The following is a 16,806-nucleotide window of genomic DNA, read 5'->3' as shown; positions in this document are numbered from 1 at the left end:
AGTCGAATTCACAACTGCTTTCCAGCCCTGTTCATGTCTTCCAGCTCTCGCTCAGCCCAGGCAGCCCCATGGCCACGATGGTCTCCCTGGAGCACAGGCTCACGTTGCCAGCATCTGGGCGACCACAGAGATCCCCAGCAGAAGATCATTCACCAGCCCAGGACACCGCCAGGCTCTGCTGCCTGCTTTGCACCTGCCTGAGGAATTTTCTGTGCTTCTCCCTTCTGACACCAGTGCTGGGGGCAGTGTCTGGAGTGGGTGTTCCACCAAGCGCTGCTCCTCCTGGCCACATCCGTGGGTGCAGCCACCCCCCGAGGTAGGTCTCGCATTCTCTTGGTGCTGGTCAGGCTGGTATGGTGGCATCCTGGCCGGGTGGTGGTGACAGTGCCTGGTGTGTAAGTGCTGGGTGTGAACAGGCATCTGACCAGTTCGCGTCTGGGAGCGAGGGGGGAGGTAGAGAACCGGGTTGAAGGAGGCAAACTGGGACTAAGAGGGGAGCAAACTGGGTCGCTAGGCTGCCCAGGGAGGAGATGGAGCCCCCAGCCCTGGATGTGTTTACAGGTGGTTTGGATGAGGCGCTCAGGGGGATGGTTTAGGGCGAACCTTGCACAGTAGGCATATCGGTTGGGCTCGGTGATCCTGAGGGTCTTTTCCAACCGGAATGTTTCTGTGATTCTGTGATGAGGTCCGAACGGGGTTGGAAGGAAGCAAACTGGTTCCGGGGGGGGTGTGGGGACCGATCTGGCTCTCACGGGGATTCAACCCCACGGGTGGAGCCCGGTGTAGGAGCAGGCAGTGCCAGGGCGGGGCCGGGAGAGGTGGGTTCCACGTCGGTTCCGCCCCTCCGTGCCCGGCGCTGCCGGTCGCGGTCGCTGCCCGGTGGCGATGGCGGGGGCGGCGGCGAGGCGGTGCCGGGCTCGGTGCGGGCGCTGGGCAGGGGGGTGGGTTCCGTGCGCTGCGCTGGCACTCGGGTGGGCGCTGGGGTGGGCGCTGGAAGCGGTGCCCCCCCACCGCTGCCTCCCGGACCCCTCGCTCCTGCCGCCGCCGCTCCGCCGCCTCCCGGCGCCCGCGATGCTCCGAGCCGCCGTCCCGCGGCTCCGCGGGAGCTGGAGCCCCTGTCAGCTCTACCGGTACCGAGACATCGGCGCCAGCACCGGGCGGCCCAACGGCACCGGGCCCTGCACACGAGGCTGGCACTACGCGCTGCCCGCCGCCGGCCTCCGCCACAACATCGTCACACAGGTCACACCGGGGCCGGGGCGGGGGGTCCCGGCAGGGTTCTCGGGGCTGGGGAAGGTTCTGTAGGTCTGAAAGAGGATGGAGGGGTCCCGTGGGTACGGGGGAGGGGGCGCTGAGGAGGTGGAGATACAGGCTTGGGCAGGGGTCCGGGCGGAGCGCAGTGGTGGTCCCAGTCCCCAAGCAAAGCCCAGTAAGGGTCTCACAGGACAGCCCTGGATTGGGGGGGGGGGGGGGGGAGCACCGCGGTGTGTCCTAGGTTTGAGAGGGTCCCAGGGTTTTCTTAGGGTTGGGGAAGGGTTTGTGGGTCTGGAAGAGGATGGGGAGCACCCTGGGTACAGGAGGGGCTAGGGGGTGTGTGTGGATAGGAGGACCCGGGGAGGAGAAGGAGGAGAAAGGGGTCTGGGGAGGAGTGTGAGGGAAACAAACTCGGAGGCCCACTGTCCAGAACAGGCTGCAAACCCCGTAATGGGTCCCATGGGAAAGCCCTGAGAGTGCAGGAGGTGTGCAGTGTGGGAGTATCCAGAGGCATTCCCATGTCTGGGGGAGAGTGGGACTGAGGGATTCACTGAGTTCAAAAGGAACCCAGGGACCTGGGGTGGGAGCCTAGCGGGTGAGGGAGTGTGAAATCTGGTGTCCCAGTGCATGGAACAAGCTGGGGACCCCAGTAAACATCACATTGGAGAGCCTTGGATGTGTAGGACAGCACCAAACAGGGCTCCTGGGCTGGAAGGGAAGTGTGGGTTTGTTTGGGGGCATGACTTGGGGGGAGCAGGTGAGAGACCCCTGTGGAAGTGCTTTAAGTGTGGTTGTGGGGAGCCCTGGAGTGTTGAGGAGGGGAACACAGGGGACAAGGAAGTGAGTGCCATCAGCACTGTCCCTCCACATCCATCCCCACATTTCTGCTGATGTGGTGGGAGTCAGCCAGAAGCTGCCCAGGCAGCTTATGGGGCTCATGACCACATCCGTCTCAGCCCTGCAGGCAGTGGCAGGGGGTCTGCTGAACCTCCCCCACTGACATGTCCCCAACCGTGCTCCCTGCAGTGGGACCTGGTGTGTGCCTCGCGCTGGAAGGTGCCCCTAGAGCAGACCACGCATTTGCTGGGCTGGACACTGGGCAGCGTTGCCGCCGGCCTGGCCTGTGACAGGTAACTGGGGGCCACTGCGATGGCACTCCCTGGGCACTGTGTCCATCCCCACTCACAGTCGGTCCCCTGGCAGATTCGGCCGCCGACCTGCCTTCGTGGTGTCCGTGGTGCTGGCGGTGCCCCTGGGCCTCGCTGTGGCACTGTCCATCAACTTCCTCATGGTGCTGGTTGCGCGGCTGCTCTTCGGGGCGGTGCTGGCAGGAGCCTTCCTGTCCCTCTATGTGGCCCGTGAGTGTGGTGGGGGTCTGGGGCGGGGTGAGGGTTGAGGATGCTCTAGGGTGCAGGATGCTCTGAGCTGTAAGAAGATTTAAGGTGCAGGATGGTCCAAGGTTTTGGATGCTCTGGGATGCAGGACACTTCAGGATGCTCTGGGGTGAAGGATGCTTTAGGGTGCAGAATGATCTGGACTGTGGGGTGCTTCAGGGTGCAGGATATGCCAGGATGCTCTGGAGTGCCAGGATACCACACAGCCATGGCACCCATGGTTTACCTCTTGCCCCCTGCTAGGGCTGGAGCTGTGTGACCCCCCGCACCGGCTCGGGGTGACAGTGGTGGCCGGTTTCTTCTGGATCGCCGGGGAGCTGCTGCTGCCGGGGCTGGCGGTGCTCTGCCGGGACTGGAGGGTGCTGCAGGGCGCTGTCACCATGATCCTGGCTCTGCTGGCGGCCTGCTGGTGGTAAGACTCCTCCAGGACGGGGGGCTATGTGTCTGGGGAAGGGGCTGCCATCAGACGTGGGGCTGAGCTGTGCCCCAAGGCCCCCACCTATGCCCAGGGAGCACCGGGCACACCCTCCCCAGGGCCGTGCTAGGAATCAAAGGCTGCTCAGGTCTCTGCAAGTGGGGTGTGGGGACGCCCCTGCCTTGGGTAAATGTTTGCTCAGGTTTGAAGTGAAGGGTTTCTGGGCAGTGTTGCTTTGAAGCCGGGAAGGGCTGGAGCGGGGGCAGGCCCTGGGGAGCCCTGTGACACTGACACTTGTGCCTCAGGTGCCCGGCGCTGCTGCTGGAGTCACCGCGCTGGCTGCTGGCCACGAAGCAGCTGGAGAGGGCCAGGAAGACCCTGCAGGCACTGGCCGAAAACAATGGCTCCAGCTCTGATGACAGCTCCTGCCATCAGGAGAGTCTCCTCATGGGTGCGTGACTGGGCTGCTGAGGGCGCTGTGGCCACTAAGCTGCTTCCCTAGGGGTGCCGAGGGTGTCGGGAGGGTACCAGCTCTAACCCAGGTCCCCCGGTCCCAGCAGAGCTGGAGACCCTGTCCGAGGGGTCCCCGCAGCCCCGGTACCACGCCGTCTGCGAGATCTTCAGCACCAGGGTCATCTGGAAGAACGGCGTCATCCTCGGCTTCGCGGCGTGAGCAGGCGAGGGGGTGGCGCGGGGGTGGGTCCTGCTCACAGCCCCCTGACCCTGCTGTCCTGCAGGTTCATCGGCTCTGGCATCCGCCACTGCTTCACCCGCAACCTGGCTCCACACCTGCCACGCTTCTTCGCCTCCTACTTCGTGCTGGTGGGCACCGAGGCGGCCGCCTGCCTCTTCATCTGCGTGACAGCCGAGCGCTTCGGCCGCCGAGCCGTCCTGCTGCTCTGCACCGTCCTCACCGGCATCTCCTCCCTCCTGCTGCTGGCGCTCACCCAGTGTAAGGATCGGGTGGGGGGGGGGGAATCCTCCAGTGGGATGCAGCATCCTCCCCCTGGCACGGGGAACAGGATGCTCGGGCTGGGGGGAGGAAGGATGTGTGTGCAGAATTTATGCCCTGATGACACCTTCTATTCCCCAGACCTGTTGGACCTCATCGTCCTGACCCTATCTGTGGTGGGCATCACTGCTTCCTATGCTGTCACCATGCTCAGCATCTTCTTTGCTGGTGAGGTCCTCCCGACTGTGATCAGGTAAGGAAGGGAGCTGCCACCTTTCCCGTCTCACCCTGGGTTGCAGGGACATCAGAAGTGCCTATGGGTGTTGGTTCCGAGCAGTCTGGAGATGAGCTGCCATATGCCCAAGTTGTCAAGGCCAACAGCACCCTGCTTTGGATGAGTAATAGTATGACCAGCAGGGATCATCCACGTGTACTGGGCACTGATGTGAACCTTGAGTACTGGGTTCAGTTTTAGCACCACTCACTCCTAGGAGAACATTGAGGTGCTGCAGTGAGTCCAAGAAGGTCAAGGAAGCTGATGAAGGGTCTAGAGCACAGGTCTTGTGAGCAGCAGCTGAGGGAACTGGGGTTGTTCGGCCTGCAGAAAAGGAGGCTGAGGGGAGACCTTCTGGCTCCCTCCAACTCTCTGAAAGGAGGCTGAAGCCAGGTAAGAGTCTCTTCTCCCAAGGAACAAGCCATGGGACAAGAAGAAATGGTCTCAAGTTGTACCAGGGGAGGCTTAGGTTGGCCATGAGGAACAATTTCTTTCCTTTGAGGGTTCTCAAGGTCTGGACCAGGCTGCCCAAGGCAGTGGTGGAGTCCCCATCCTTGGAGGGGCTTCAAAACTGTGGAGATGTGGTGCAGAGGGACCTGGTTTAGTGGTGACCTGGCAGTGCTGGGTTAGTTTTTGGACTTGTGGTCCAAAACAATTCTGTAAGTGCTGAGCTGTGCATCCAGCACAGATCCACCTGCCAGGGTGTGAGGTGTGCAGAAGCTCTGGGTGATGCAGATGCTGAGGATTTGGTGTTTCAGTGGAGATGAGCAGCCCCCGGTCACCACGGGGCAGTATTTGTGACGACCTTCAAACAATTTGACACAGTGGTCTTAAAGTTAGCCTCCAGTCAAAATTGTTCCATGATTCTCCTCTTTGATTCTATCCCTGGACCTCTTCTGAGCATATTCTCCCCACAGAGGTGCTGGGCTGGGTCTGATCGTGGGGACCAGCTTTGTGGGCAAGGCTGCTGCCCCCATCACCGCTATCCCCAACAGCCGTGGCTTCTTCCTGCACCATGTGGTCTTTGCCTCCTTTGCCATCCTTGCTGTCCTCAGCATCATGCTGCTGCCTGAGAGCCAGGGCCGCAGCCTGCCCCAGTCCCTCCAGGACGGGGAGAGCCAGCACCGGCCCCCTCTCTTCCACCGGCCCCCCCGTGAGGACCACCTCCCCCTGCTCGCTCCGCAGGGCATCCCCCACGACTATTCACGCCTCACCACCTCCACCAAAAGGCTGCTGGGCTCACCTGCCACCCCCCAGAACACTTAGGTCTGAGTCTCCCCATTGCTGGGGGTGCTAAGCACGGTGCTGGGGATGCCCCTGTGAGCACAGGAATCCCCACCTATGGGTGCTCACTGGGTGTACCACAACAAGTATGATGGCTGGTCTGGGAGGTGCAGTGCACCCATCCAGAAGTGGGACGAGATCCTGCCCCAGGAGGAGCTAAGCTGGGAGTCCTGGGGTGGGAGTGATGTCCCCCTCGGGATGGGTGCTGTGGGCACTTGTGGGCTGCCAATAAAAGTGCCTTGTTTCTAGGGGTGGCTGGTGTGGTTGGGGTCCCACATGACTCCTCTTCCACTGTCCCTGTCTCTGGCATCTTTATTTTGGGAGTGACCAGGGGTGTCCTCACCTCTCTCCCCACCTCCAAAGAGTCTTTCTCCAGGGTGCCCCCCCACCGTAGTGCTGGAGGTGCCCTTGGCTTCTGCCTTGCTGGGGTTTGATGGGCATGGAGTTTGATGGGCACAGGGTCTGTGGGTGTGCATGGGGATGCAAACTCTCGTGAGGAGGTCTGTCTTGGTGCACACTCATGTGCACAGCTCCTGCATCTGTACACATGATGCACAGGGATGTGCACAACCCCTGCAGCTGTACACATGGTGCACAGGGATGTGCACAACCCCTGCAGCTGAACACGTGGTGCACACTCGTGTACAAAGTCCCTATGTCAGTATATTTGGTGCACAGGGATGTGCACAACCCCTGCAGCTGTGTGCATGGTGCACTCCCGTGTGCACGACCCCTCCAGCTGTGTGCACGGTGCACACCCGTGTGCAAAGCTGCTACATGGGAATACTCGGTGCAAAGCCTCTGTACTTGTTGCACACGTGTGTGCACAGCCCCTGCAGCCAGGCATCCATCGCCCACGTCCATGCAGAAAGCCCTTCACTGTCTGGTCCCTGCCCCCGCCCCTCCGTGGGCAGCAGGGTGCCTCCCTCCCTGCCCTCCCCCTCCCCCCATTACTGCCCGTAGAGGTCGGCCAGGCGCCGGAATCTGGGTCCCCACTCGCTCAGGTAGTCGTAGTCCTGGTCCTCGTCTGTCAGGCTGGAGATGATGGAGCTGAGGGCACTGGCGACTGAGCCTGAGCCCTCGTAGTCATAGATGAGGGCGGTGTCGTAGGGGGGCACGCTGGGGTCACTGTCAGCCACCTCTAGCCCCTGTGGGGACAGGGGGGTCATGGTCAGCCCCATCAGGGCTGAGGAGTCTGGAGGCGAGCAAGGTGCTGGACCCCATCCCCACCTCATTGATGAAGTCCTTGATGTCAGAGGGGCTGCTGGGCAGCTTGCGGGGGGCCAGGGGGGTGGCAGAGCTGAGAGGGGCATCCCTGCGCACCGGTGGCTTGACGCGGGACAAGAAGAGCTCGGGGTGGCGGAGCTGGTTGATGTCGTAGGCATCCTGCAGGGGCAAGAGAGGCGTCAGGGGTGTGGGGCTGGGACAGACACCCCCAACCCACAACCACCACTGGGTCCTGCTCACCTGGTCCTCCTCGCCCCCACCCTGCTCGTCATAGTTGAGGATGTTGTCACGCATGTCATCCCTGGAGCTCTGCAGCAGCCCCTTGCGCAGAGCCCGCTGGCGCCCGCGTGCCCACGCAGCCCACAGCACCACCAGCACTGCGGGCAGGGGAAAGGTGGGCACAGGGTGGGCACGAGGCATGGGGCACTGTGGGATAGGGGGTGCTGGTCGGGCTGGGATGTGGTTGGTGGGGCTGTGAGAGTGAGATAGGGAAGCCAGGCAGAGGGAGTGATGAAGGAAGTGGTTGGTGAGGGGCTTGGGAGGGGTCAGAAGGAGTTGCTGGTGGGGGTTGGTGGTGAGGGTAGCCAGCATCAGGATGGGGTGATCTGGGACATGACCAGGTAGAGGTTGGGGTGGCCTGGACCAGCATGTGGCGATGGGGACGTGGGTAGGGACTGTATAGGGCGTCCTAGAGCAGGACAGGCTGATGAAGCGATGGAGCTTGCTGATGAGGTTCAACAGGGGCGGCCAGGACAAGCACTGCGTGGTGGAGCACAAGGCTGCGGTCCTGATTGGAGAGATTAGGATGGCTGGGGGGGGTCTCACTCACCAAGCAGGAGGATGATGCTGCCAAGGATGATCATGAGGGCCCCAAGGGTGATGCCAGCCCCAGCAGTGGCAGCAGCCAGGGCACTGTCCTCACAGGTGCCGTCCCGGCCGCAGTGGCACACTGAGATGTTCAGCAGCTGCTGCTGCTCTTGTGGGGGAGTCCCCGAGTCCCGCAGCAGCAGTGGGAGTGAGTAGGGCCCTGCAGGCAGCTCCACCAGCACTGCCAGCACCGCGTGGGTGACTGCAGGAGCAGTGTGGGCAGGGAGTGAGTGGAGACCCCTCAGCCCCACCATGCAGCACCCCCCACCATGCCAACCCTCACCATTGAAGCGAGTGATGCTCCAGTTGTGGGCAAGCTGAGGGTGCTGGGGACTGAGCTGGAAGTGGAAGGGGGCACCGTGGGGGGGTCGGTCGCTGTCAGTGGCCCCCAGGAGCAGGTTGCCCCCACGGCCTGGCCGCCCACAGACCACCCCTGTCGTTGGCTGCAGCACGGGCGCGTGGTCGTTGACCTCCAGGATCTCGATGGAGAGGGTGCCCGTGGCAGAGAGTGGGGGCTCGGCTGGGGAAAGAGAGCAGAGGGGTCGGGGTGGGGACAGAGCAGGCAGTGGGACGCAGTGAAGGGTCGGGGGGGCCCTCACCGTCATCGCGGGCGAGGAGCAGGGCGATGTATCGGCCGCCTTGCAGGAAGGCAGAGGGGTGCAGCAGCTCCCGCTTGGTGCGGACGGTGCCGGAGCGGGGGTCCAGCTGCAGCCAGTCCGCCGGGTCGTAGAGCAGTGCGTAGCTGTGGGGGCAAGGCGGAGGTCACACCGTCACCCCCAGAGCTCCCCGCACCGGCTGCCGACTCAGCAGCCCAAACGCGGGGGGTGCCCCCGAGCCTCACGTGAGCGTCTGGAGCTGGCGGCTGTCGGGGTCGCTGGCAGTGAAGGTGGTGACAGGGGTGCCCGGGGGGGCCCCCTCCGGCACGCTGACCCGCCGCGGGTTCTCGCGGAAGATGGGCGCCTCGTTCACGTCCCGCACCTGCACCCGCACCGTGGCCAGGGCCCGCGGGCTGGCGGCGGCCACCGGCTCCAGGGGCCGCTCGTTCTGCACCGACACCGTCAGCTCAAAGCGGTCCCTCACCTCGTGGTCCAGCGCCTAGCAAGAGGGCACAGGGGTCAGCCGAGCCCCACCCCATGGCCCCCCTCAGCTGCCCCGTGCCCACCTTGGCCACGGAGAGCACACCGTCATTGGTGTAGGGGTCGGTGCGAATCGTGAAGGCTCCCTCGGGGTCACCCTCCAGGATGGTGAATTTGGCCAACCAGTTGGGTGAGCCAGCCAGGTCCTTGTCGTGCACAAAGACCTTGCCCACGTCCACGCCGACAGCCTCCTCCTCCACCTCCATGGAGAACTGGGAGAGAGTGGTGTGGGATTGGTGTCTGCCCACCTAGGGATGCTGTAGCCTCCAAGGGGGACCAGCTCCCACCCTGCTGCCCCCCACAGTGTCCCTGCAAACCCATCCCCAGGTGCTACCTCCTCCTTGGTGAACTCAGGAGGGTTGTCGTTGATGTCCTCCAGGTAGATGACGGCCGTGGCGGTGGTGGTGAGCCCATCCCCAGACATGTCAGCAGCCTGCACCGTCAGGTTGTACACCCCCACAGTCTGCAGGGAACAAGGGGGGCAGTGCTGACCCCCTCCAGCATCCCTAGGAGCCCAGAGGTCCCCCAACCGCTGGCCACTCACCCTATCTCCACACTTCTACCTGCTCATGCCTGCAGCTGTGGTTTCATCAGCTGGGGGGCTCTGGCTGGCCCTGGTAGCAGTGTGACCTTAGTGCCACCCCGATGCCCCCCTGCCTGTTACCTCACGGTCCAGACCGGGCTGTGCAGTGCAGATCTCTCCAGTGGTGACGTTGATGCTGAACATGGTGGCAGAGCCCTGCTCCAGGATGGAGTACCGCACCGCCGCGTTGTCCGTGTCGGGATCGTCGGCGTCGGTGGCGTCCACCGTCAGCACGCAGGTCCCTGAGCCACAGAATCGCCCTGCTGGGTGCTGGTGTGGGGGCCGGCCCGGTGTCCCCCCAGCCCCAGGCCCCTGCCTTGGCCCTACCTGGCTCAGCCCCCTCCACCACGTGTCCCGTGAAGACGTCGTGCCGGAAGAGCGGCCGGTTGTCGTTCTGGTCCACCACGATGATCTCCAGGTCTGTGGGGTCCTCCAGCGTGGCACCGCCCAGGTCCAGCGCGAAGGCTTTCAGCTGCGAGTGCAGAGCAGGTGGGTCAGGGCCCACTCTGGGGGGAGCAGGGAGGGGGCTGCAGGTGGCCAGGCAGCATCGTTACCCGGAAGCGGTCGTTCTCCTCCCGGTCCAGCATGGCGTTGAGGAAGACCTTCCCGCTGAATTTGTCGATGGAGAAGATGCCCAGGGGCTCCTCATCCACCCCCGGCCCCTTGATGCTGTAGATGACCCCCCCAGGCTGCTGCTTGTCCGATTTGATCTGACCCAGGGAAAGCAGGGCTCAGGTCCTGTGGCTGGGGGGCTCTGTTGCCCACCTGCCCAAGGTGCTCACCACCACCTGTCAGGGGCTGTGTGTGTGGGGTGTGTCTCTGCCTACCTGCACCAGGAGGTGGGGGATGCGCTTGTGGTTCTCAGAGACGCTGATGGGGGGGATGACCCAGGCTCTCTTCACCCGCCGTGGACCCTGCTGATGCCAGGCCTGGGGGCTGACACCCTGGGAGGGACAGACGTGGTGGTGATGGTGACCACAAAACCTCCAGAGTGGGGTGTAATGGTGGGACAGCAGGCAGAGCCCTGGACCTTTGCTGGGTGCGTGGTGCCAAGGTGCCACAGTACTGGTGCATGGTGCTGGCCCCACGATGGGGTTGGGTCTGGGGGAGCAGAGAGGCCACTTAGCTCCCCAGGAGTTCCTGTCAGTGGTCCTCTGATATCCTGATGTAATGATGCTGAGTGTCCAACCAGGACAAGATGCCCCAGAAACAACCCCCGTGGTTCCTTTGTTATGCTCCTGCCATGGCACAGCTGGGCTGTGTCCCTTTGGATCCCCATGCTGGGGACAAAGAGGTTACCTCCTGGTGTGGCCCCAGCCCAGGCCACTGTCACCACATGGAGGCAGCAGCTAGGGCCGGAAGGGCCAGAGGTGGGTTTAGGCTGCAGAGTGGATGCGGTGCAGGGAGGAGAAAAAGGAGCTGGGGTGAAGCTGGGGACTGTGGCAGGGGGAGATCAGGAAGGGGAACTGGGAGAAGCAGGAGTTCGGGGAGGCTGCAGCTGTGGTCAGGAGCCTCCATAATGGGACTAGGCTGGGTTCAGGGGGTGCGAGCAGCTGGCCGGGGGGGGACGGGGGAATACAGCGGGTGGCGTCTGGGTCTGGAGCTGTGGGGAGCAGGCGTGGGGCTGGGAGATGGGGGCTGGGAGGAAGGCAGGGAGCTGTGCATGCAGCCTAACCCCCCCATCAGCTCCATGCCCCCCTTGTCCTGGGTCCTGGGGATGAGTGCTGTCCCCCCTTCCCTCGGGAGGGAGCACATCTGGCAGCACCAGGCCATGCATCCACATCTGTGCCCACCCACATCTGCACCCGCCCTGGGCACACTGCTGAGTGCTGGGGTGCCCCATGGTGCCCCAGATCCCTACTTGGACACCCTGCCTGGGGCTGGGGAGCAAGGCAGAGGGGAAGGTTGTTCTGGGGGGGTCCCCGGGGCTGTGCAGGGGGATGGGGGTGGGCTGTGTGCCAGTCGCAGGAGACAAAGGGCTTGTTTGGAGCCTATGACAGAGCTGCCTGCAGCCTCCAACTGCCCCGACCGCCCCAGGAGAGACCCCCTGTGACTTCCCTCCCCGGGGAGGCTGCTTTAGCTCGGGGCGATGGGGAGGGTGGAGGGGGGTGGGGGGGATCTGGGGAGGTCCCGCAGGTCCCTTTCCTTATCCTGCCCTGAGCACTCAGCCATGGGGGCCAGGCCAGAAGCCAACCACCCCATGTGGCTCAGGCCTGAGGCCGTGGTGAGGGGCGCTAGGGGGATGTGCATGGATGTGGGGCTGTAGGGGGGAGTCTGGGCCCACAGCTGGAGCGGTAAAGTGGGGAGCAGGTTGGTTTTGAGCTCCTGACCCTCCCCCAGATCCCAGCTCTCGATTCAGGAGCGCAGGCAGTGTGCTGGAGCCGCAGCCCCCCCCCCGCCACTGCCATCTGTGGGGTGGGAAATGCCTCAGGATGGGCACGAAGCCCCCCACGCCACCCCCATCCTCATCCCTGCTCCCTCCAAGGATACGTCTCTGTGGGGTTCGGGGTCTGACTGCCCCCCAGCACTGCATTTTGGCTCCCCACCCCAGTCAGCCCTCCTGAGGGGCAGAACTGGGGGCGTCCCCAGCCCCCCATCTCCCCTTGCCCCTTACCCGAGCACAGAGTGGGGCGAGCAGGCAGGCGAGGAGGAGCTGGGGGGTCATGGCGAAGCGGGGCTCGGTCCGGCCGCCAGCCCCGAGCTTCTCTCCGGTCCCGGGCGAAAATAACCGCGGGGCTGGCTGAGTGACAGCACAAGTGCTGCCGAGCGGGCCGGACCCCCCCGCCACCGGGCAGCTGGTCCCACCGCCCCCCACCCCCACCCCGGCCCGCAGCCTACAGCCCGTGCCTGGAGCGGGAGGCAGCACTGGAGGTGGGGGTCGGGGGGGTGCGGAGTGGCCCGGGGGTGCCCCCGCTGACTGAGCTGGGGGCTGGGGGTGTGGGGTGTCCTCTCCTCCCGGAGTAGGGCGGGTGGGAACGCGGCAGCTGTCGCCGGGCGCGGCCCATGGGGATGCCGCGACGGGGCGGGTAGAAAGGGGGGACCCGGCCCCGCTGCCCCACTCCTCCATGGCTCGGCACGCACCGGGACAGGGACCGGGACTGGCACCGTCTGTGCCCGTCCTACTCTGCCATGCCCCTCGTCGAGAACCGGTCCCGGTAGTCCTGGTAGCGTCTGGGGTCGGTAGCAGGACGGCAGCGTTCCGTAGGTCCCCGGTCCCGATGGGAGCAGCCCTGGACTGGTCCTGGAGATTCAGCAAGGCCACCGGCCCCGCTGCCCCGGAATGCCCGGGGCCAGTCTCGGTGCTGTCCCCGGCCCTAGGGGCCAGTTCAGGTTCTACCTTTGAGCCCCGACCCCAGTCCTAGTGCTGCCCCTGACGTCCCGTGTCACTCCCAGCGCTGTCCCTGACCCCCGGTGTCGCTCTCGGTGCTACCCTCGATCCCCGGTGTCGCTCTCGGTGCTACCCCTGCCGTTCAGCGCCACTCCCGTTGCTGCCTCCAACCCCCCGGTGTCTCTCCCTGTGCTGCCCCTGACCCTGGGTGTCTCTCCCGATGCAAACCCTGACCCCCGATGCCAGCCCCGGTGTCGCTGCCAGTGCTGCCCCACACCCCCGGCGCCAGTCCCTGTGCAGTTGCGACTCCAAGGCACCAGGTGGCAGCATCGCCCCGGCTACCGGCCCCGACACCGGAGTCCCTGCAGCCCCGGGTGCCGCATCGGGGGGCAGCACCCTCTGCCAGCCCGCCGGGGGCTCGGGGGTCCGGGCTGCAGCAGCGCTGAGAGGCTGCCATGCCCCGGGAGGGGGTCCCCCCTCCCGGGGACCCAAGCTTCGGACCCGGCAAGGACCGTGTGGCGTTTCAGTGACGCTTGGCGGAATCACCGCGTCCCTGCGGAGACCCTGCCTGGCCACCGCTGCTCCCCTTCTTGGGAGCAAGCGCTCTCGGTGCCCTCCCGCTGCGGGGCATCGTTTCCAGTGTGGGGCACTGACTCGGGAGGAGGGCACAAGGCATGGGGAGTGAGAGGCGAGATGCAGGACACGGGACGTGAGGTGTCTTCTGTCCATCCCCAGCAGCCGAGCGGTGGTGGCAGGGCTGTCGCTGTCTCCCAGGGGCCACCCAGCCATGCTATCAGTGGGTGAGCACAGGGCACCAGTGACCTGCGGCACGGCTGGGCCCTGGCATGGGCAGCAGCAGTCGCTTGCCCATCTGTCTCTCTGTCTGTCCGATCCCATCCATCCGTCCCTCTTGCCCTGTCACCCCGCATCAGTGTCAGCGCGAGGAGCTGTCCCTGTGGCACTGACCGGGGGTCCTGGCAGCTGCCCCTGACCCTAACGTGCTGTGGCAGCAGGGTGGCCGAGCAGATGTTCCATGCCATCGGCACCGCGGCGTGGGGGGACGCAGGGGTGGCAGACGTGACAGGCTCTGACAAGGTGCCAGGCCCGGCTTGTAGAGGTGGTGCCCCTGGCAACAGGAGCTGCCTAGTGCCTATGGCACGGTGCTGGCTGCAGCATGGCAGTGGGATCCTTGCCCCCACCCCAACCTCTGGCCCTGGAGTGTCTCCCCCTGCCCTTCTGCCCCTGCAAACTGGGGCTCCCAATGGGGTGCAAGGATGTAGGAGTCCCACAGACGGGACCATGATCCCCAGGTCCCACCATCCAAATGGAGCCAGCCCAGGCCTATGACCCCCACTTGTCACGAGAGGCTGGAGAAGGGAGTCACCCTATTTTGAAGGGGCCAGGTGCCCCTGTGCCAGCTGACGCCCTCTGATCTGTCCAGCTCATCTGTCATGTTCCTAATGTGGGTGCAGTGGCACCAGTGGTGGCCATAGTGCAGAGACTGGGATGGGTCTGGGCAGTGCCCAGTGCTGAGGCGAGTGAGCAGGAGAAGCACAGGAGCAAGCAGCAAGGTGCCAACTGCCGGCACAGGAGCCATAAAGGCACCAGAGCGTTGGCTTTTACGGCACAATAAAATATAATGCTGGGTATAAAACACAAGAGCAGGTCCTGGCAAGCCATGCCTGGGGCAGGGGTGACCTACTGGGAGCGACTGGGTTGGCATGGAGGCGTGGGCATCCTCTAGCTCCTCCCTGCAGACAATGCAAGCAGGTTCCTGTGGGCTGCAGGCAGGATGGGCACCGTGGGGCAGCCAGAATCAGCAACGGGACCGAGATGCCTTCCAGCACATTAGAGATGCTGCTTTGGGTTGCTGTTGTTGCTTTACTGGTTTTATTGGGTGATGCTGGGCCAGGCCTGGCAGGCCTTAATGAAGGAGATTGATGGCTTAATAGCCTGGAGCCATTACAGGGTAATTGAATGGTTGTGTACATATGATCAGACCGTCAGTGCTGACGTGGCTTGCAAGCAAAGAGCTTGGAGCCGTGTGTGGGGGACATGAGCAGCCCCCTACCCACACCCCTGATGGGTGAAGCATGGGGGGGAACAGACCTCGTGGCCTTGGGGACCCCCATCCAGCCCAGAGGTCTGGGTTGCACTCAGCATTGAGGGAATGGAGCAGGTCTGCAGGTTCATCCAGCGCCAGCAGGTCACCAGAATCCATCTCTAGAGAGTCAGGTCCCAGCCTGGGCTTTAGGACGCCAGAACAAGGCTTTGATTTGACAGGCCTCAACTACAGCTCTCTATAGCACAAGAGCAAACAGCCTCAGGTCGTGCCAGGGGATGCTTAGGTTGGACTAGAGCAGAAATGCCCTCCCCAGAAGGGTTGTCAAGGCCTGCACCAGGCTGCCCAAGGCAGTGGTGCAGTCCTCATCCCTGGAGGTGTTTCAAAGCTGTGTAGATGTGTTTCTGAGGGACATGGTTTAGTGGCGACCTGGCAGTGCTGGGGTGAATGGTTGGACTTGATCTTAAAGGTCTTCTCCAACGCTGATGGTTTTGTGATTCTGCCTTTTTCCAGGGATGAAGGGCGTGGGGAGGCGCAGGTGGGAGCCACTGGCCCCGAAGCTGTACCCCTGAGGCGTTCCGCCTGCGCCACGCGCCGCGAAGGCGCAAAGCTGGGCGAGGCAGGTCCCCGGGGCGAGGTGTGAGCCCAGGCGCCCGTCTGAGCGGGTGACAAGCAGGTGTTTTACAGCATTTGCTACCTGTGCCCATCCATCAGCGCCATCGATCGCGTTCCTGCGGAGCTTTATTAATGATCTTGTCACCGGGCCGGTGCCGGGTGCCGGGGCTTGTCGAGAATGATAGATCATTAAGAGCTTTTGCTGCTATTTATTCTCCTGTGACCTTGTCTCTCTCCATTGTTGCTTGCTTAAGAGTTATGAATGTGAGACATGATAATTTGATATTGATCTATTCGGGGAGTTAAAGAATTTACTGCGTGGTTGATGTTTTAACAAAGGAGCCGCTGGGTCCCGCCCGCGCGCCCCTCTGCCCGCGCCTGCCCGCGGCCACCCTGGCTGCTGGAGAGCTGGGCCAGCCTGCCGTGGCCGTGTGAGTGGCCTTCTGGGGACCCAGCCTGACGCCTTCTGAGCCTTGTCTAGGGAGAGCAGGATCAGGGCAGGGATTGGCCGTGCGGACTGGGCACTCGTGAGGCCGCACCTCAAATACTGAGTTCAGTTTTGGGGCCTTCACTTCAAGAAGGTCACCGAGGGGTTGGAGAGGGTCCAGAGAGGAGCAACAGAGCTGGTGAAGGGTCTAGAGCACAGGTCTTGTGAAGAGCAGCTGAGGGAACTGGGGCTGTTCAGCCTGCAGAAAACGAGGCCGAGGGGAGACCTTCTGGCTCTCTACAACTCCCTGGAAGGAGGCAAGAGCCAGGTGGGGGTCAGTCTCTTCTCCCAGGCAACAAGCCACAGGGCAAAAGGAAGCAGCCCCAGGGGAGGTTTAGGTTGGACTTGAGGAACAATTTCTTCCCCCAGAAGGGGGAAGGCTGTCGACACTGCCCAAGGCAGTGGAGCAGTCCCCATCCCTAGAGGGGTTTCAGAGCTGTGGAGATGTGGTGCTGAGGGACATGGTTTAGTGGTGGCCTGGGAGTGCTGGGCTGAGTCGTACTTGATGATCCTAAAGGTCTTTCTCAGCCAAAATGATTCTGTGATTCTGTGCAGAGGGCTCAGGGAGATGAGGAGGCACAGCATGGATGGGCAGAAACTGAAGATGGGCCAGGTTTTGGACATGGCTTATAAGAGGTGCAAATAGCATGTGGTCTGGCACAGGAGGGTGGGAGAGCACCAGGCAGGATGCTGGAGGCACCAAGGGGCAGATGAATTACACTGCCTGTGAGCTCCTCTGTATGTGTGTGTGAGTAGCACCCACACATGAAGGTCATTGACCTCCAGGAGGTCATATTGATAAACCCCACCTTTACAAAAGGACTTTAGCCCCTGCTTGACTTCACGCACCAGCTGCATAACCCAGGGCTGCTGCAAGCCTCCTGCACAAGGAAAGTGGCCCAGAAGCTTGGACTCAGTTCAGCCAAAG

At 63.3% G+C, this 16,806-nt stretch overlaps 2 protein-coding genes across 5 annotated transcripts; one reads left to right on the top strand and one right to left on the bottom strand.

Annotated features, from left to right (window-relative positions):
* Positions 1–849: 849 nt before the first annotated feature.
* Positions 850–15,603, top strand: SLC22A31 (solute carrier family 22 member 31). 3 transcript variants are annotated; one of them, XM_064160137.1, is made up of 9 exons: positions 850–1,242; positions 2,281–2,384; positions 2,458–2,612; positions 2,892–3,060; positions 3,369–3,514; positions 3,621–3,732; positions 3,801–4,015; positions 4,157–4,268; positions 15,290–15,603. In XM_064160137.1, exons 1-9 carry the CDS (start codon positions 886–888, stop codon positions 15,417–15,419), a joined length of 1,500 nt encoding a protein of 499 aa, XP_064016207.1. In that variant the 5' UTR covers positions 850–885; the 3' UTR covers positions 15,420–15,603. The 3 variants fall into 3 exon arrangements, with proteins under 3 accessions (XP_064016207.1, XP_064016206.1, XP_064016205.1); XM_064160136.1 differs by lacking the exon at positions 15,290–15,603 and adding an exon at positions 5,207–5,821 and having other exon boundaries at positions 3,624–3,732; XM_064160135.1 differs by lacking the exon at positions 15,290–15,603 and adding an exon at positions 5,207–5,821.
* CDH15 (cadherin 15) lies at positions 6,518–12,127 on the bottom strand. 2 transcript variants are annotated; one of them, XM_064160129.1, is made up of 14 exons: positions 12,001–12,122; positions 10,214–10,330; positions 9,941–10,096; positions 9,714–9,858; positions 9,468–9,628; positions 9,138–9,266; positions 8,830–9,015; positions 8,509–8,762; positions 8,267–8,409; positions 7,951–8,187; positions 7,630–7,869; positions 7,041–7,177; positions 6,804–6,959; positions 6,518–6,721 (listed from the first exon to the last, which is right to left on the bottom strand). In XM_064160129.1, exons 1-14 carry the CDS (start codon positions 12,049–12,051, stop codon positions 6,524–6,526), a joined length of 2,310 nt encoding a protein of 769 aa, XP_064016199.1. In that variant the 5' UTR covers positions 12,052–12,122; the 3' UTR covers positions 6,518–6,523. The 2 variants fall into 2 exon arrangements, 1 of the variants encoding a protein (XP_064016199.1); XR_010306024.1 differs by lacking the exon at positions 6,518–6,721 and having other exon boundaries at positions 6,875–6,959; positions 7,041–7,226; positions 12,001–12,127.
* Positions 15,604–16,806: the final 1,203 nt, after the last annotated feature.

The sequence above is a fragment of the Pogoniulus pusillus genome, chromosome 20 (assembly GCF_015220805.1).
Source record: "Pogoniulus pusillus isolate bPogPus1 chromosome 20, bPogPus1.pri, whole genome shotgun sequence".
Taxonomy (NCBI): Eukaryota; Metazoa; Chordata; class Aves; order Piciformes; family Lybiidae; genus Pogoniulus; species Pogoniulus pusillus.
Note: the sequence above shows the minus strand (reverse complement) of the source record. Positions and strands in the feature narration are given on the sequence as shown.